The sequence below is a fragment of the Typopeltis vanoorti genome, chromosome 12, assembly GCF_054136105.1.
Source record: "Typopeltis vanoorti isolate ZY-2024b chromosome 12, IOZ_Tvanoo_1.0, whole genome shotgun sequence".
NCBI lineage: Eukaryota > Metazoa > Arthropoda > Arachnida > Uropygi > Thelyphonidae > Typopeltis > Typopeltis vanoorti.
In genome coordinates this window covers 32650001-32671514 of record NC_143560.1, presented here as the reverse complement: position 1 = coordinate 32671514, position 21514 = coordinate 32650001, and the positions used below count along the sequence as shown (strand labels likewise).

At 34.1% G+C, this 21514-nt stretch overlaps 1 protein-coding gene across 1 annotated transcript in view; it reads left to right on the top strand.

Annotated features, from left to right (window-relative positions):
* LOC150100670 (P protein-like) overlaps window positions 1-21514 on the top strand; it is a 76970-nt gene that overhangs the window by 44498 nt on the left and 10958 nt on the right. The window contains exons 8-18 of the mRNA XM_090401069.1: window positions 1837-1949; window positions 2882-3035; window positions 3129-3200; window positions 4244-4366; window positions 4597-4721; window positions 6765-6903; window positions 7116-7251; window positions 8394-8538; window positions 17102-17150; window positions 17276-17381; window positions 19707-19834. Of these exons, the coding sequence (XP_090257195.1) occupies window positions 1837-1949; window positions 2882-3035; window positions 3129-3200; window positions 4244-4366; window positions 4597-4721; window positions 6765-6903; window positions 7116-7251; window positions 8394-8538; window positions 17102-17150; window positions 17276-17381; window positions 19707-19834 (1290 nt within the window). The remainder of the gene's footprint in view (window positions 1-1836; window positions 1950-2881; window positions 3036-3128; window positions 3201-4243; window positions 4367-4596; window positions 4722-6764; window positions 6904-7115; window positions 7252-8393; window positions 8539-17101; window positions 17151-17275; window positions 17382-19706; window positions 19835-21514) is intronic.

The following is a 21514-nucleotide window of genomic DNA, read 5'->3' as shown; positions in this document are numbered from 1 at the left end:
TCTTGTTTATTGCCCAAATTCCACTGCCATATAATGATGTGGGCACTGCTAAAGTATTGTATATTTTCAAGCGTGTTTCTTTTTGTGCTATATTTGGGTTGAGTGTTTTATTTATCAGGCCTATGATTGTAAAAATTTTGAAGTTTTTAATTTTGTCTTTTTCTCCTTCATATGCTATTTCACATCCAAGGTAACTGTAAGTATTTATCTGTTCTATTATTTTATTAATAATAACTATTTTGCTTCTAACTGGAGTTTGTCCACAAAATGCCATTGTTTTAGTTTTATGTATGGAAATTTTCATTCCAAACTGTTCTACTATGATGTTTAAATTATGTATTGCTCTTTGTAAATTGTCTTCCTTATCTGATATTATTACCTGATCATCTGCAAATAATAGCGTATTTATTTTGTTATTCCGGGAAATTTCTATACCTTGATTGTTTAAGGTGTTCCACTGTATTAATATTTCATTAATATAAATGTTGAAAAGTGTTGGAGACAGAGGGCATCCCTGTCTTACTCCTTGGTTTATAGATTGTTTTTCAAACAACTTTTCATTTATTTTTATTTTATTATATATATATATATATATATATATTCAATATTGCATGTAGTAAAATATTAGGTATATTTATTCTTTGTAATATATCAAACAGTATATATCTTTTTGTCAAATGCGTTTTCGAATCTATAAACAAAAGATGAGTTTCCAAATTAAATTATCATCTTTTTTTCTATAAGTGGTTTTAAACAGAAAGCTGCATCCATTGCAGAGCGTCCTTTTCAAAATCCATTTTGACATTCTAATTATATTTTTTCACCCTATAGTTTTAGTTTTTCATTAAGTATTCTGCTATATATTTTGTAGCTTGTATTCAATTAACTAATACCTCCTGTAGTTAGCAGATTTTGTTTTATCCCCTTTTTTTAAATATAGGTATTACTATGCTTCTATACCATTCTATTGGTATTTGTCCACTTGTATATATTTTATTTAAAAATTTTAATAATCTTTGATGAAATTTTTTTCCAGCAAATTTATACAGTTCGGAGTTTATCCCATCTTCTCCTGCTGATTTGTCATTTATTTTTTATTTAGGTTGTCCTTTAATTCTTTCATTGTTATCATATCATTTAGGGTATTTTGTAAGTTTCTGGTGTAATTATTTTTGATGCCAGTATTATCCGTCCAAAGATCTGTAAAGTAATCCAAGAATTCTTTTACATCTATTTCACAATTCATATTTACAGTTTCTTTTATATCTGCATTCATGTGTTTCAGTATTTTGTAAGCACTGGGTCTTATTTTGTATAGTTCTTTATCGTTTAGTTCTTCATTTAGACACGTTTAAGCCAGTTATGTATTTAAGCACTCGCAAACTTGTTTTAAACTGCCATTTAATGTACTGGATACTGAAATTCGGATACGAACTTGTATATTTTCTATGTTAAGTGACATCAGCATTCCTAAAGATACAATTTAGGTGCGCTGTTGATCACTTAGTATTTCGAATAGGTCATAACAATGACCTATTCGAATAAAATAGATAACGTGAATAAAAATTCTAAAAATTCTAACGTGAATTCTAATTTTAATAACCGTTGATTTTTTGTTCCTGTCAGCAAAGCAAAATGAAATCTTAAAATGAGAAGAAATGGCTAAAAACCAGAATATTTTGCAGTTCTAACGACCGCAGTTTAAAGACATCTGTGTATTTTTTTTTATCAGTAACTAAGATAGTCTCTCTCCATTCCCAGATAACTAATAAAACGTAATTTTTTAAATTGTTTATAACGCATTTACACAAACTGTTTTTTTAAACTTATCTGTAGCCTCTTCTGCCTTCTTGGACTGTACCCATACCCCCGAGCAAGGTGATGGGCGATTTGGAATTGTCCATAATGGAGCACACGTTCTCTCTGACCGATGAAGATTTCCCAGATGAGTAAGTTACTAAAATGAATCGCATTTTGTAAATTAGAAATATTCAAAACAATCAACTTAAATATTAAATTGAATAAAAACCTTTTTTCGATTTTATATTTAAGAGAACTTAAAAAATGTATTGAAAAGTTGAAATTTAAGGTATTTTTGCTGTGTGTGTGTGCGGTTACTCTTATTTTGCAAGTTAAATTACGCAGTCTGTGCAGTCATGACTCTCGCTGCTGTCTTAGGCATTGAAATCTATCGTTAACCCTAACCTCATAGTTTAACTTCCCACGGTTCTGATATCATCTGCACCCCCTCCCACAGACACACTTAGTATCTATCCTCCGAAACGTTTCCTCATTCCTTTTTTATTTTTTGGAAATTGAGGCAACCAAACAGATCTCTACACGGGTCTAGGTGTAATTTAAATCCTCCTGAAAGACACTACGTCAGTCTTAGTTTTTCCAGCTTCCCTATTTGAAAATATTTCAGTTATTTTCAAATAACTGAATATCTACTGTTCTCAATATCGTCGATAATGAAGCGGTAAAATTTATGGCTTAATATTGTTAATCTTGTGTTTCAACTACCTACCTCTTTTTGATGCTGATTTCATAGATGAGGTTCTTTAAAATCTGCCAATCAATCTCCCACACTATTTGAAACACTATTTGTTGCAACTTAAGTATAAAACATAAGCAAAAATCTGCAAAAGGATGTGCTTGATTGAAAAGTTCGGAAAGATCACCGCAAACGTGTTTCCTTACTTGATTATTATTAAACTATTTATAAAATTACTATAAAATCTATCCACTCACAAATTCATGTTGATCCTTCTACAATCTCTCCCTGATCTGTGTACCTCTTTATACGAGTCTGTTGCTGGCTCACATCATGATATTTAAGTATACGTTTTCATATTCCATACAATTTGCTTTCTTTTTATAGGCCCGATGACAGTTTCAAGATGCTTATCGAAACTGACGAAGATGATTTCGTTTCGCTGGCTGTAAACTACTCTATGCGCCCAGAACTACCTTTCAACAATATTGTGATGGCAGCTGTTGTTCTCTTTGGATTGTACATTCTTATCATATTTGACGTAAGTATGTGAACGATCTCCTTTTTGTTCCATTTATTTAAATTCAACTTCAGTAGTTAATTTGTGTGAAGAAATGTTTTATTTTCCTTTTAGTTGGTGCATCGTACGTTAGCAGCCATGCTTGGAGCAACTGTTGCAATATCTTTCTTAGCTTTGGTTGGAGAGGTAAGTGAGAATTAAATGTTTCGCAGTTAAATAAGCAAAGATTTGTAAGCAGTATTCTGCATTTTTAGTCTTCAGAACCTAACGATGATTTAGATTAATTTAGGTTATTATTTTATCTCTGAGAAAGGGTTGAAAACCTACAGTACACTAGTATTGTGGATGGATAATCTCTTCTGTTGCGTCTATGTACTTCGAACCACTGATTATCGTAGGAAAATACTGGGAAGGTAATTTGGGTGTCTAAGATGGATGAGATGAAGAGAAGAACATCTCAGACACAAGAGCAGTGCTTTTAGCTGGGGAGAATGCTCTACTGATTAATCCTTGTTTAGAAAGAAAAATATGACCAAGAATGGTAAAAGAATGTTTTCCACTATTCTCACCAACATCATACCATCTCAGCATATCTCCTCGCCTTGTTACATGATATATTTCTACACCCTAGCGTTAGCAGTTCTTCTATGAATTATTTTGTCTTTTATGCTATTCTAGATGTTTGCATTACCCTAGAATTTTTAGCATATGGTTATAAACCACTCTTCTCATAACTTCTTGTCTGGAACTTACGGTAAATTTATTTGCTTCGGAAGTTTTAGGTGCACCACCCCAAACATATGAGCAGTATTCTGAACATAGGCGGATTTGTATGTAGTTAAGCGTTATTGTAAATATACTGACATAATATCCATATATTATGTACTGTTATGTCTAATACACTCGCCTCATAGCTTGGGTGGAGGATTTGATAATTTAAACCAGTCCATCGGGGCATACTCAAATGCTCGTAAGACTATCTGTTAGAAAGATTTTGAGGTGCACTACTTGGAAATTTAGTAGATATTAAATCTAATAAACCGGATGATATGTGTATATATCACATAAACGTAATGGATTCGAAATGGATTAATCTATTAATCAGAATTACCTTAACTCAAACAAAAATTAATCAACATTATGAACCCTTGAAATGAGAAATATTCATATAATTATGGATTATTTATTTCGTAATTAAACTAATACATAATTTTACTTTGCATATATAGAGGCCATCACTAGAAACAGTGCTGAGCTGGCTAGATGTGGAAACTTTATCTCTGTTGTTTGGCATGATGGTTCTTGTCTCTATCTTGTGTGAAACAGGATTCTTCGATTACACTGCAGTTTTAGTGAGTATTTCTGTTTGTTTTCCCCACCCGAAATATATTCATCTTAATATGCTAGTGTTTTTCTTCACAGTCCAGATGTTTTTTGTCCAAAAAAATAACTTTAGCTCCAGTTAACTTTAACAAACCTCATGATTTACACCATGAAGTTTATAACTTTCGTAGTGCTAGTATTCAGTTTGCTATTTAATCATTTCAGTCCACTAATTACAAATCTATCCTGCATATTATAGGCATATCGTATTGCCCGAGGTCGCCTTTGGCCGCTTCTTACAACTTTGTGTCTGTCAACTGCATTATTATCTGCATTCCTAGACAATGTGACCACCATATTACTTACCACAGCCATTACAATACGGTAAGTAATCAAATATCGAAGATCTCATTTATAAAACTCAATGGTTTATATTTATATTATTAGATTAAGCATTTTATCGGCTAATCTAAATGATTAGATTAGCCAATCATTTTAAGGAGTAATCAGCAAAGATTACTTCTTAAAAAAACTTATATTTAATATGCTTAAAATACCTAACTTGGTCAACTCCTAAAGTGAGTATTTTGAAATAGGTTTTTATTTGCTTTTAATGTTACTTGAATTGACCTGCAAACACTCACTATTGAGGAATGACTTGTATATTTAGCTTATTCTTGTCGTTCATTATTATTTTTTAAAAGCACCAATTTAGTGGTGATGCAGTTTATCTGCTCTGAACTTTACATCATGATCAATACTACAGATTCTCGCGTTAAAGCCGTAACATTCTATCTCAAAACCTTTGGGATCAAATGTTGGAATAATAAAGAAGTTTTAAAAACTATTGTATTTACATTTTTTTTTGTATTGTAAACGTTGATTTATGTTGCTTATTACATTTTGGAAGCTGAAAATTCTGCTTTTTTTTTTTTTTTAGATTTTAGAATATTTTTAGGTGGTATGTACTTGCCAGACGACTGCTGGTTTCAAACCTGATATTTGATGCAAACGATTGCTGTCTGGCAATATTATTTGCTTTGATATCAACTTTAATACCATTTGTTTCAAATGATTGCTGCAGATAGTGTTTGATTTCTCGTGGTGAAATATTCAGGCATAGAAACAGTTCTGTGTGATACACGTAACACCCTTCCTCGGGTTTATTTAACTCGACAGTGTTTTAATTAAAGGGAATACTTCGCTTTCACGTTTTCTCAGAGAACAAAATTATTTATAAAATTCGTACGTTTACAACTTCTACACAAACACGTACTATCCTTTCGGCAGATTTTGCAGCATTTTTTATGTATAAAATTAAAGCAAAAAAAAAAAAGTGCTTGAAAGCATATGGCGCCTTTACTGGCGTCTCGATTTTTGTTAGACCATCATATCCCTTAACATGTTGTAATGATGAGATATCTAGACTGTGTCAGTCAAATGATATCTGACTAAGGAAGTCAGTACGCCAGCATCTTTAACGTATTCTAAAATCCTAAATTATTTAATAATTCTGATTACAAACAACTCCACTGACTTATGTTACTCCAAAATGTTGTTATTACGTGACACCTCCAAGGACTCATCAAATATGGTCTAGTTAGCCCATGAACATTTACTGTTTTTATATATCTTTTGTGGGTTGGATTATCACAGCGTTTATTTTAAATGTAATTGTTGAAATCGCAAAACTAGAAATAAATGAATTTATCAGACTTTAAGGTGAAATCTGTATTCATGAAAACATTCTGGTTAACTAAATCATTTACACTTGTCGTGTGAATCCAAAACTGAATAAAACAAGTGCAAAAAAAAAAGTGCATTTTTATTAAATAAGTGGTTTTATTAAATCGCAGCTAGATCTAGATTATTCAGTTATAATCAAACATATCTGATTTATCAAAAACATTGATATATACAAGCAAAATCAGAAGCATTGTGTAACACAGCCGAAAAGATCGGACTTAAATATCATTAAAACAAAAGTTCTTAAATTGAACAAATGTCACAAAGACATTAAAAATTGAATATCTATGTTCGAAGTGGACTAACGTTGGAGAATAAAGTGTTATACAAGGCTGCAGCTACGCTGAAAAAACAAAAAAAACGAATGAGTACAGCATTTAGAAATATATTGGGTCAGTAGTCTTGCATTGATTTAACGTTTACTATTTGCACTGTTGGACATACGTTGGAAAGCTGGACAACCGATCGGGAGTCCCTAGCATTCCTCGACTCTTCAATCGAATGCCTTTTTCATCGACAGTTATTTCATCGTTATTCTAATGAGATCAATAGTTAACAATTTTCAAATGATATTTTCAACACCATTGATTCTTTTAGTGGATAAAATTTCATTTTAATAGGCTGAAATGCTGATTAGTACATACATCGCTTGAAATATTCTATTTTCATTTTTTCTCGCAGGCTTTGTGAAGTGATGAACGTCGATCCGAAGCATGTACTCATTGCTTTGGTGCTCTTCTCTAATATAGGTGGTGCTGCAACTCCCGTGGGTGATCCTCCAAACGTAATCATAATTTCCAACAAGAAAGTCATAGACTCGGTAAGCATGGAGATCAGTTATGTTATTTTCTCATTGTTTTTCTGAAATTGGTTTATTAAAAAATCTTAATTTAGTATTCGGAGGGAAACTGACTACTCTATGAACAAATTATAAATAACAATATATCTCCTTAGTTTGATTTATTCTGTCATCTAGTGAAAGGATGTAGTAAAGTTTTCAATTAACTTTAATTTTGAATGTTATCTGATTAGGGGGTGGACTTCGCCTCGTTTACGTTGCATGCCGTACCCAACATCCTCTTGTGTCTGATTGGCTCTTACCTTATGATTCGGGTGATGTACCGTGATGTTGCCTCTATGAGGTTCAAAGATCCTCCAGAATTGGTAGGTAAGTGTTTCTCGAAAATTTACAATTTTTGTTTTAAGCGTTATCACTGAAGTTACTTCAAATGAATTACTTGTATCTTTATTATAAAAACATACATTCCGTATATCTGAGACCACTGTGCAAAGTTCCTCAATATGAATATCAACCCATATAAGGTAACCTTGGCTGATGTCGTTTAGGCACATTAATATTTTATTACTGATCTAAACATCGAAACCTGCTGTGGTTTGAACTTCGTCTTGCCACACAAAAAAGGTTAGACAGCGAAACAAGGCATTCATCGCAACTTCATTTAGAGAGAGAGACAGACAGACCAGTGATCTGTTTTCACCATCTTCTGTCTTTCTTTTCGTGATGGCTCTTCCGTCACTGTCTGGGACTATTTGTTCGATCAAATTGATTCACTGTTATTTCCCACATATGTGGAGCATTAGCTATCTGCCAATTCTGTACGCATCTTGAGATCAAGAACAGAAGAACAACATGAGCGACGAACTAGTAGTAAGAGATCGAATGACCTTAATTCACGGATAACCAAACTTTCCTTCAGGCAGACTAATGAGCAGAATTGTTCGATGGGTAACTCTTACCCATAAAATGGCCGTGAGTTTGGAATAGAAACACTTCAGAAATTATCAAGACAAATCAAAGTAATTTAAAGAAAATATTCATTGTTAAACTTTTGCTTATTGGTCATTTCCCTGAAATGTTATTTAATTTATTTTCGTAGTGAAAATACGAAATCATTATCTTCACTTGCCACTGATTTCAGTATTTGACCACCAGCCAGCCATAAGCGAAATTTAAATTGCATTCATGTGAAATCGTAAAAAATAACGAGAAAAATATTATTGTTACCATTTCTCCTGTGAAGTTTATAAACTTGCTTTTGCAGTAAATCCGGCGAAAAAAATTAATTGGAGTCTAAAAATCTGAATTTTTCTGTATGGGTAGCTCATTCTATTCTGATTTGCTCTAAATAGAACTGCTCAACTGAAGCTCAAAAACGTTTTTCTATTCGTGAAGTCTGTTTTTAAAGTAAAATTCATTTTTTTTCCCATTAAGAATAATTCTCTTTTCTCACAGAATGATCGGCGAACTTTGTGCATTTTTTGTGATTTTTATTTAAATCCCTTTTTCAGAACTTCGGCACGAGATTGACGTGTGGAAAAAAGCATATCGTTCTCTTCCTGGTTACACTAGAGACGAAATTACGGTGCGAAGTATCCTCCGCAAGAAAGTTCACATGCTGGAAAACCTTCTGAATAAAAGACTGTATGATGCGAAGTAAGTGTGTCTCAATGCCCTTTTTCAATACATGCTTATATGGAAAATCTTATTTAATGAAATAATTTAATTATTATTAATAGACAGTAGCTTGTAATAAATTAAAACAAATCTGGTCATTAACTATTTAGGAAACGCTCTGAGAATATGATTCCTCCGACTTGGCAACCATATCTATTTGTGCTGACTGCACTGTTGATCGACACTGTTTCTACATATAGATATTTCATAATTAGGTGCCAGGTTTTTGACATTCCCCTTTCCAAAGGTTGTTGCCTTCGTAAAGGATTTTGTTTCTCCTCGATCTCTGTGCTGCTTAATCGATTACGTTAACAGCATCTTTCTTTGTGTGTGGGTCCCCTTCCCCCAACTAATGATATCACTGTTGAACTTAAACACATCCCATTGGGAAGATAATTTTTTACATTAAAACTCCTCGAAAGGGAGGAAAACAGTGATATATTCAAAATGAAAACCGATTTTCATATGGAGATGTTTATTATGACTACAAGAAGTATCTATCATCATATTTCTGGATTCCACCCTCGCTGCTGTCGAAGTTTATTATTTTTTGTAAACTTGTGTATTTTTAAAAACTTTGTATTCGCGTCAGATTTCTTATTGTTTTGCCTTTATTTTCGTAAAAAAAACAAATAAAAAAGTAATCTAATACTTCTCCATGTTCTATTAGGAATGGACTGCATTAATAACTCAATTGTCTTTCCTAATTCAAACTTCCTCCACGAGTATTCACATATGAGTTCAACAAAATCAGCACACAATAATCTGTCAAAAACTAAGTATACGAAGGAGTAAATGATTGCTTTCTTAGGACTTATGTTCTACGTGAATCCAAAAATCTGTCGGTTCTCCTTGCATCCACACACTATTTCTGATATTTGATTTATGAAATTCATGGACCATTTCTTCGGAGAAGATCCGATTCTTGCAAATGTTGATTTGCAAGAATCGGATGTTATTTTACTGCTCTGAATTCAATGTTCCTTTTGTGTAGGTGATCTGCAGATAAGCAAACTCTTATGAGCCAATGAATTCTAAACGATGTTTAATACTATCGCAGTTCTCGAATTGCTTCAGTTCTGGTTTCATTGCTATTGGGGACAAACTTGTATTTATTATGCAAGAAGGCTTTGCGCATGCGCTTCATGTGTCATTGCTTCTGAACAAATTACGCTGTAGTCGATTACCAGTCATTTCACTTTCATTTCATCACTGATGTAGAGAAAGCAGTACTGAAAATTATACAAGAGAACTAAATCGACTTTAACTTAAAGGTAGATTATCGCAGAAAGCGGGCTAGTAGATGCTTCATTACACATGACAGATGTAATTGTTAGTTCAGGAAGCGAAACAACATAAAAACATGACCAATTTAAGAAGGCCATTACTAGAATGGGGAAAACTTATTCAATTTTGTTACAGGGGACGTCATACACGATAGAATCTTTTAGAGATTAAACAGCATAAAGAAAGACTTCTTCAGAACTCTGCTTAAAAAAATAAATAAATAAAACGGTTTTCTGAAATACATTTGCTATGCCTAATCTATATATAAAAGTGAATGTTTGTCCACGCAAATTTTCATCGTTAAACCTACGACCACAAATTTGTACGGTCTTCTCATTTAACGCTGAATTTATCCATCTCTATCGTTCTGTTTCCATCGAATAAATCATAAATTCGTTTCGTAACAAATGCGTTTTATTGACACGAGAGGGAGCAATAAGCAAGCGATCCGAAAAACGAGAAAAGCTTTAATGTACGCAAATTTATTAATAAATCACTAAAAGTTAGTTATATACATCATTAGAATCCATATTTAAATAAAAACCTTAAAGAAGGGACAAATTTTAGGAACATAATTTGTTAAAGAAAATGGAGTGAGAAATTCCGAATGTTTCGAAATTTCTAACTTTTTTTTTTGTTGAAAATATTCTTTTATAGTTAAACGAACTTCTTCAGCCTTATGTAATGCATCAGTAGTTTAAATATTAACGATAATGTTTCCTTTTTGTATGTATATCCTGGCGAAATCTTTTGTCCTGATTTTAATAATTCTCAGAGTGAAATTTTGAAATCGCCACCTTCGATGTTCCCAATGAAGCTTTTCCGCACATTAGGTAATTCTTTCTTTAAACCGTTCGTCTTAATATACCCGAGAAAACTGAGTGCTGCTTTTTTTTCATCAATGCCGATTAGGGACTCGATTGTTTCATCAAAGAAAACGTGGTTTTTGTGTAACAGGATTGACTTCTTGAATTGCTGTCCCAAAAGTGAATCAACGAACTAATAATTGTGATCTTTATATTTCTTTGTCAAGAAATTCAAGATTATCATAAATTTTAATTGAAGAGAATGAATGATCAAGACGAAAGGGAAAAAATATTGCATTTATATTTTCAATCTTTTTTTTTTTTTTTTTTGAATGAAGCAATTGAATACTCATCAGGTGGAATATGTACTTCCGCTCTAAACTAGTTAAGTCCAGCGATATCGCTACAATACACTAGTGAACCTTCCTGTGAAAAGTGTGGTACAAAGTATTGTAATCTGTGTTCCAAGAAAATAAAGTTCCCTCAAATTATTCGATTCTTGATATCAGGGTCTTTTTAGAATCCTTAAATGTCTCACTAGATCATTTAATTCGCTTCCCTTGAATTATTGTGGCTTCATGCTCTGTTTTAAGTTAGTAAGAGTCATCGCATTCCGATAGCTCTAAGCTAGTTTCATTGATAGAAGATTGGTAGAAGTTCTTTTTTCCCTAGCGCATTAACAAAACTCATCTAGCGGTGTTCTTGACCACTTTGTGTTCATGCTGTGTATTTACTTTTTTTTAAAGTATAAAATACCATTCTATCGCGACCATGCTAAAAATAATTATTTTAGATTTCCTTCTAATAAACTTTTCGATATTTTGCGAACAATCTATGCATAATGCGGAAAACCTAATTGTCATTTTTATACTCAAGCTACTTGTTTTTACTCGTAAGTGATAGCTAAACGTTTGCCGACCGACAAACCAATTATACCTGTGTTCTCTGTGGACTAAAACTGTTTTCTGGACTTGAAGAGCTGTTTAAGATATGTATAAAATTCATATCCTACAAGAATATCTCAACGATATCCTTGTAGGATCTCTAAAAATTCTTGCTCCTATCTAGAAGCTCCTGCGATAACATGACTTGAATATGCTTTTTAATAATAAGATTGCTATTTCGTCTCCAATTTAATCAGCGTTTACATTTCTTCTAAAGCACTCTTTACTGTATCAACTCATCTATATCTTTGACCCATCATCTCAAGGTCTTTATCTGCCATTTTTGCGTAAAATAATCTTGTCTCATTCTGTTTTGGCCACACCATCTTAGATGTCATGTTATATTCTTGAATGTTAATAATGCCAAGTTCTTTTCTGAAATAATTTCCAGTGCATGATTTAATCTTCGCGAACGGTGATATGCTGGACATTTGGGCTTAACTGACCATGATGACACAATAATCAGGTTCAAATACCATCATCATCAAATTCCTGCCATGTACCACCAAGGGGTGTACAGGATATGACAGTACTACATGAAAAATTACATCATTACTAACTTCCTATCTACAATTTTCCTCCAAATCAGTCTGTTACTTGTCAAGACTCCAACATTATCAGATCTTATATTTCTATCGTCTAAGGCACTTTGTACCGTATCAATCCACCTATATCTTGGTCTTCCTCTGGGTCGTTTTGCTGCCAACCTGCAGAGAACACTTGTTTTGCTAATCTTTCCTCGCCCATTCTATTTAAGTGACCATACCACCTGAGATTAGCTCTGCTAACACATTCCTGGATGCTGACAATGTCAAGTTCTTTCCTAATATCCTCATTTTTAATATGATATTGCCATTGATGCCATCTGTTCATGCCTCTAATCTTTCTCAGGACTCTCATATCTGCAGTCTCTAGTCTTTGGTCAAGTGGTTTACTTCTGATCCAGCTCTCAGGTTTGAACATGTCTTGTATACAGCTAACTTAGTGTTCTGACTAATTTCTCTCTTATTCCATATGAATTTATTCAATTGACTTCCTACCACACTAGCTTTGTTGATTCTGTTGTCTATTTCCATATTTAATTTACCATCTTCACTAAAAATCGTGCCTAAGTAGTGAAATATTTACTCGTTCCACAGGTTCTCCGTTCACAACAGTTGACATTTTCAACGATTCTGTCTATTGTCTTTGTCTTTTTATTGCTGACCTTCATACCATATCTATTACAACAATTATTCAATTTAGTCAGGGAATCTTGCAAACTTGTACCGGATTTATTTAGAAGTATAACATCGTCCACATAAAGCAAAGAGCTGACATTAACATCTCCAATTTTGATATCAGGTTTAATACCACATTCCTTCATAATGTGATCCATATAGATAATGAATAACAGAGGGGATAATGTACATCCTTGTCTCACACCAGATTTAACATTAAACCACCTTCCTGTACTTCCTTCAATTCTAACTACCTACTTACAACTCAAATACAGACTAAGTATTGCTTGATATAATGCCCGATTGACACCATATAACTGTAGCGTATTGAACAGCTTCTCTCTTGGCACCTTGTCATGTGCCTTTTCCAGATCGACAAAACTTAAATACAGATCTTTGCTATAATTAAAAGAAACACGTATTAACCACAGTGAAAATTATTTAATTGTAAATATTTCATCCTACGTATCTTAGGACATCATTACTACAGTAGTTTTAAACAATAATAGGAATAACATAGTTAGGGCGCATGATTACAGTAGAATCTCATTAAACGTGCGTAACGTGTTACAGAAGTTAAAAAAAACAACTAGCAATTATTTTACACAATTTTGTATGACAATTTCCCATACTTTAGGAATAGTAAGAACGTTGTTGCGGTTTAAATTTGGTCTGTGTAGTAGGGCTTCAGAACTTTTTTTTGTATAAACGTTCATTTTTATATAAATATAAAAATAAACGTTTATTCATATTTAGACTATTAAATCTATGTAAAAGTTTAGACTTTTCCCAATGGATCCTATGGCTTGGAGTTTCAATTCGTGTTGAGAGAGGCCAGATTTCTGCGGTTTAAAAAGACGAATGTGGTCTTGATGTTCCGAGATGCGTTTCTGAACAGACCCACCTGTCTGTCCAAAGTAAGACAATTTGCATGAGCATGGAATCGCATAAACCATAAACGTCAGGAAACATCAAAAGGTGAGAGTTTGTCCTTAGCAGAAGGTAACAAGTTGTAAATTTGGTTGATAGGTTTGTAAATAATGGCAAAATTGTACGTCATAATTTTAGAATTATGAAGAAATAAATCATACGTCAAAGGCATCTCCGAACAAATACTTTCGGAGATGCCTTTGACGTAAGGTATGGGAATCCTCTGGACTTCTTCTTGTCTGGTTTGATGTACGGGAAAGTGACTGATTTTTTGAGTTGTTTTAGGATTATATACATTTAGGATGGCTGTATTTTTGATTACTTCTAATTCTTGGTTTAGAGATTGTTCAGAGGAGTAGAATTTGTGTGCTCTGGAAACTAGTGATTTAATAATGCCAGGAGATGGATGATGAGCGGAAGAATTGTGAATGTAGCGACCTGAGAATGTAGGCTTGTGAAAGACAGACGTGGCGATGGAACCGTCTCCTTTTCTTTGAATGTGTAAATCCACAAAAGAGATACCCTGTGGAGATTCTTTTTCTAACGTAAAGTTGATGCGATGATGAAGAAGGTTAATTTTATCTAGAAACAGTTGTAATTCATGTTCAGGATAATCCCAGACTGCAAATAAGTCCTCGACATATCTTAACCAAATTTTTGGTTTGGGTTCAAAAGGGAATATGTTTTCTCAAGGTGTTCTAGAAACAAGTTTGCTAGGTTTGGTGATAAAGGAGATCCCATTGCTGTTCCTTGTTCTTGCTTGTAAATTTGACCTTTCCAGTCGAAGTAACCTGATGCAATAACAAACTTGAACAATTCAACTATATCAGACGGACAGTTTTGAGTTAGTAATTATATTGTTTCTTTATGGGGAATGTTCGTGAAGAGGGAGACGATGTCGAAGGTATTAACAAGTCAATTTTTGACAATTGAATCTCTTTCATTTTTGTGTGAAACTCTAGAATTTTTGATTGAAGAGACTGAGTGGCCTATGTGAGGACGGAGAAGGTTAGATAAGAAACAGACTTGTTAAATCAAGAATTGCTACAATCAATTATAACTGTCTCAAAGAATTCAGGGGAAAAAAAAGAATTTAATAAAAGCAATAGTTCTCTACATGATAAATACATTAATCTACTAAATCGATCAACAAAGATCACTAACAAATTACCAACGGAAAAATGGTAGGCAATTTATCTAACCGTCCACTAAACAACAGAAGAATTAAATGTTCTAGCACCATAAATTTGCGATTTCACCAAAATGTTTCCCATATTTAGACTTCATACATAATATAAAAAGAAACGTCAACTATCTCTCCAGTATTGAAGCCAACAGACTTCGTTTTCAGGTAGCTAAAGTGATCTACAATGCCAAACCTTCGGAATTAAATATCCCACCATCAGAATTGAAAGCTATTATATCCTTAATAAAAACATAATTCTTACCAGAGCTGATAAAGGAAATAACACTGTGGTTCTTGATACAAATTCATATGACCGAAAAATAAATTTACTTAATCGAGATCGTAATACTTACGCCAAATTGGTTTATGATCCTACAAAACGTCAAATTAGAAAATTAAATAAGCTACTTAATGAAACTTCCTCCTTAGATGAAGAAACAATCAAAAAACGTAAGACATACCATGGAAGACCTCCTAGAATTTATGGCTTATTTTGATAAATTTATGGCAAATTTTGATAAAGCCATTTCACATTAATCGTTGAATATAACGATACAGGGATTATAGCCTTCTCACCAACCCGCTAACAAAATTAAAATGAATTTTAATTTTAGTTAAAATTTATTTGAACTAAAATTTAAAAAATTTTTTCATTTTTTCTTCAATAATCTTTGTGTATTTTAGTCTGCAGTTCACATCTGAGAGCTGCTCAACTTTTATTCGCTTTAAAACTTTCTTACATTTTGTTCTTTACAATATGAGATTCAATTTTATCCTGCTCAAGATTAAATAGTGATCACTTCCAATTTCAAATCCTGTGTGCTCTGGTGTCCTAACCAGAGAGAAAACATCACTGTCGACAATAACATAGTCAATGAGACTTTTCTTATTCCTTGCCTCTTCTCTCCATGTGAATTTTTGCACATTTTTATGTTCGAACATGGTGTTAGTAATAACTAGTCCATGTCCTGAGCAGAAATCCAACAGGTATTTCCAATTATTATTAGCTTTGCTCTTTTCTCCAAATTTTCCCAAAATATTTTTGTATGTCTGACAATCATTTCCAACTCTGCTATTTAGATCCCCAACGAGGACCAACTTTTCCTTTTTCATGCTGTCAGTTGCTTTCTCTAAAACATCAACAAATTCCCAGATTCTACTTTACTAGAACCTTCTGTAGGACCATAGGCACAAATAAGTCTCATTGTCCAGTTCCCCATTCTCATATTTGCCCACATTACTCTACTTGAGACTGACTGCCATTCAAGAAGATTAGCCTCGTATTTTGTGTTGAATACTATGGCTACTCCTTCTTTTCCTTGATTGTCATTGCCTGAATATAACATTTTTGTATTTATTGCTCAGAAAGATCTCACCAGTTTTGGTCTTTTTTGTTTCAGTCACCCCTATTATGTCGATCTGGTACTTATCCAATTCCTCAGCTAGCTCCATTTCTTTGCCATTCAGTATTCTTATGTTGATAGTACCGATCTTTAACTCTGGTGATGTTGAGTTGGGGAATGTTTTCATATTTGTTCCAGTAGCTGACTTTTCGCTGTTCGCCCTGGTTCCCGGCGAAAACAACGGTGGCCTTGTTTAACCGTGCGACGCCTCAGCCGGCATGAAATTTTGTCATGTTGTACAGTCATTTTTTTATTTTGGTTTAACCAATAAGAATACAGTTTGGTCGGCTAAATCCCAAATTTTCAGCCCATCCTCGTTCGTTCAGTATCCAGGAAGATACCCAACAGGGGTGCACCACGAGAAGGTGAGGATTGGACATTAGGTCAGAAGCCCTGGTCGGATCTCCGCATTCCTTTAAAGGATACGTGGAGGTCTCCTCTCAGTTATATAGCTTTGACCCTTGAGCATTCCGGTTCAAATACCAATTAATATTAATTCATATGTTTACCCAGGCTACCAAATGAACAGATTTTGTAGTTTAAGCAGAGAACAAATGAATTTTATTTCCTAATATCCGTAAACAATTCTAATTAATTGCACAACGGTGTCACTCAGTAATATTTATAAAGGTTTGTTTGGTATTACGCAAATTTCTAAGTTCATAATAGAGATAACTTATAGACAATTCTTTAATTGTATATTGGACAATGCCATTCATCGAGATAATGTTTTTACTAAAGCTGATGCAATTAAAATTTTCTGCAGGCCCTCTGAAGAGCATTACAGAGCAAGTCTAAAAGAGCTAAGTAGCAGAGTAAGTTTTAATATTCCAGTTTTTATATTTGTAATTTGGCGCATTGCTGCATCACATGTATAGAAAGTCGCTCTCTTTTTACATCAAGAATTTTTCTTTATCTTAAGAATTACTATTCATTGCAGTATAAAATCCGGAATAGGCCTCTTCTTATCAAGTGTGGATTAGTCATCATAGTGGTGATCATCTTGTTCTTCATGCAAAGTATTCCCCAATTGAAACTGAGCTTAGGTAAGATGACGTATTATTTAAAATTTCATTCTAATTTTTTATGCTTCTTATTTCAGAGATTATACTCTTGAGTGAATTCCGTTAAGAAAACGAATATCCTTAGTTTTTTTTTTTTTTTTCACTTTATGATGATGTGATGGGTATGAGCATGCTCGCGCATATCATACATTTATTGCATATAAGAAAACTTTGAACAAGGTGTACCTCGCTTTTGACAACTTTTACGATATAATTATTCTCAACCTTTGATTTATAAAATTCTCTGGTCAAGTAATTTGTTGTGTGCAAATTAAACTAATTTACCAAAACATTTCTCATCTCGTTCATTATGTCCATCCCTGTAACAGGGATAGAAATAATGAACGAGATGAGAACAGAGTTTAGGTTTAGAGGATATATTGTTAAGGTAGCCCATAAGTTTACTTGGCTATTGAAGAACACATACATATGGAAGTTGTAATTCCTCTTTATGACAAGTTCCTCATCTCCAAGAAACCCCTGGGTTTCTTGGGGATGAAGCGGTGGATAGGATTCAGAGACGAGTGACCAAGATGGTGAGTGGCCTGTGGAACATTGCCTATGAGGCTAGATTGAAGGTGTGGATTGCAGAAGTGGTGGATAGGAGAAAAAGAGGGGATATGATAGAAACATTTAAGGTGCTTAAAGGGTTTTATAGGATAGATGCAGGGAGAGTGTTTCAGCTCTTGGCTAGAGGGATCAGAACAAAGGATCATACCTGGAATTTGAATAAAGGTGTGGTTAGTAGGGGTGTGAGGACTAGAGTTTTTGCGTAGAGAGTTGTGAATGAGTGGAGTTGGTTTCAAGAGTCAGTTGTGAGTGCGTAGTGTGTTAAGGGATTCAAGAAGAGGTATGATAGATTGTGGATAGATTGGGTCTCCCGCGATGAGTCTTCGGACTCCATGGAGGCGCTCGTATAATAACTCATTTGCTATTATCAGTAATATACTTTTCTTATTTCTATCTTCTCTAAAATACTATGCCTGTTAACTTCAATGCCAATCAAGGTATCAGTCACCTATGTTTCCGTTATACCTATTATCTAAAGCTAGACTTCAAGCACCACGGCTATAAACTCTTCTGTCTTATTGCTTACACTTCTCGTATTGATGTACGTGTATATACAGAGTAGGTATTTTTAGACTTTTCTTTTGACTTTTTATTTTTTCCCACCCTTTTCTGATACCTGCACATTTTCAATAGGCAGTAATGTTTGTAAATAATTTCTTCCGCACTAATTTTAATGCAGTATATCTCCGGCATATGATTAATTCCCCCTCCCCTCCCCAACCAACTCATTCCATACATCCACATGCATAATCAAATCCTCTCTTCCTGCATATTCTAGCTACCATTTCATGCATTCTCAATTCTCCCCTCTCGAACCTAGACAGTACACTCACTATCCTAGCACTGTTAATCCTTAATCTAACAGTCTCCATCTCTCTCAAATCCCTTGCCACACAATTTGCGCTGATTCTCAAATCATTCATGTCAGCGGTCACAATCATTTCATCTGCATTCTCACTCCTCTTTAACCCTAGTCACACACATTGTTAAAGTACCTCCCGGCAAACATTCTTTAAAGACAACTTTGGTTTTTACATTGCGTATCATCGAATCCCCCCCCCCCAGCATCATTTCCTTAACTTTCCTCTATCTTTCTTCCTCCCCTGCCTATCCACCTCTATCAAATTCATTTTCCACAGTTTAAGTATTTTCTCTTTAAATATGCATCTCCCAAATCCACGTGTTATCAAACGTATTATAACTAACTGGTGATTGCAAATCAAAACACGCGGTAGCCTTATATAGATTATCCAGCAGTTTTATGTTCTACTTAAAACGAATTTCGGGAACAAAAAAGCATTAGCATATTAAAAACCATTACATTAATCCTAGATGGAAAGAGCCACAAAGTGGATTTGTATTCGCTGGAGCTATAATTTAGCTATGAAAACAAACAGTATCAGGAGACATTTATCAACAAGAAATGTTTCCTGATACTGTTACTAGTCAGGTTTTAAACATACATATTATTCCCCCGTTAAAATGATTAAATAATTTATATATTTCTTTGTTATGGGTCCTTTTATGTCAATATCTTAAAGTGGTGAGTGACGCGACATCTAATCACACGAAAAAGTATACTTTCCATTGATAAAAAAAAAAACTAAGTTTCAGCTAGGCGTTAAACCATATAAAATGGGCAAATATAAGGTTTATATAGTACCAGAACGTGATAACAATAATGGATATTATCCCTTTTTAATATATATGCTAATAAAAACTTACCATTTCTTTCAGGTTGGATTGCAATTTTAGGAGCCATTTCCTTGCTTATTTTAGCAGACTTTGAAGAGCTTGAAGGTGTATTTGGGAGAGTGGAGTGGTCAACATTGTTATTTTTTGCTGCCCTCTTCGTTGTCATGCAGGTGAGTTTCTGATACAAAGTAATTAAAAATTCAATCACTCGAAAGGACATTTCAGTCCAATAAACTTACTAAAAAAAAGCAGCGTACCGATATTTTCAGCAAGATAAATTTTACTATTAAATGAATTTGGAACGACCTTTCAAGATCCATTGAATATTGAAATGTCGGCACAACTTAAGGTCTAGAAGAAAGAAGAGAATATATGAAGTTAGCATCTACAGACCCTATCTATCGCAGTAAGTTCCGGTTATTTTACCAGATGCCATTCAGTGTGGACTGCAGTTATTCTTGATCCATCGAGCGCATTGTAACGGGAATTGAAGTTATATTTCTCATAGCAATCAGAGGTCGAGACGATTTTCTTTTGGTTGTGAAAGATCTGAGTTCGAGTTCCGTCTAGGATGCGTTAAACATTTTATAAGAACTTTTTTTGACAAAAGGTGAATTAGCAGGTCTCATAAGAAAATGAATAGTTCCCCTTATGGAATCTCCTGTTTTTCTTCCCGCGTAGCATGAACATTCTCCCCCAAACTGTTAAAACTTAAGCATCACATCCAGCTGATATCAGAATATTCCACGAACTAAACTAACCGATAATGAAGTACAACTGGAATTATAAATTTCCTACTTCGAAGAAAATTTAAAAAAGAAATATAAAGGTTTAATAGGAACAAACTGTCGACTTGGATAAATCACTGAAATGAGAAAAGTAATATCAAAAGAAAATAGTCATTACTGGCAACGTTTTATTATTTCTTGGAAGAACAAGAAAGTTTTTGGAGCACACATCACCCAAGGGGCAGAGAATAAACATTATTTACTAGTCGAAGCCATATAAGAAAATTCAGGGTCAAAGCGTAGAGAACTAGGAGGAGACGTCCATGGATATATGTATATGTATATATGTGTATATATATGTATATATGTATATACAGGGTGTTCGGGATAAATTTGACATATTTATAATTAATTATATTTTTCCGTAAGTTACATGTATTAACACACACTTCTCTTCATTTAAAAGTTTGGACCCTTCTTCATTCATATACAAGATGTCAGAAAGGAAGGATAGCTGGAACCCACCTGAATCATGGAAGAGAATAACTTGTATCATGATGATTCGTGCTCGCCATCAAAATAAGGATATCACGACTGCTGCCCAATGCTCCCTGAATACAGTAAAAACAATCAGGCATGAACTAGAGACTTGCAATGGTGACTACGAGGATGTAGCAAGAAGAAAGATCCCTAGCAGACGATCTGATTGCGTTCGTACAGCAGAATTCCTCGCAAATCTGCAGGAACAGGTGTTGAAGAACCCTGGCATTGGAATTCGGGCTTTGTTCGTGGAGTTGCTAACTGTAGTCAAGCCCTGGATAACAAGGGTAGCCAATGGTAGGCCGTATGTATGGCAGCAGGATTCGGCCCCTTGCCACACCTCTGGGAAAAGTCAAAAATGGTTGTCTGAAAATTTCTACGACTTCACCAGTCCAAATGTTTGGCCTCCAAACTCCCCAGACCTTAACCCCATGGATTATTTTGTATGGGGCGCAGTTGAAAAAGACACCAATCGCACTTCCAGTAATACAAAAGCCCAGTTAATGGATAAAATTAAAACAGTTTTTGCGGCCCTTCCCAGGGAGACTGTAGCATCAGCTTGTTCGAGGTTCCGAAGCAGAA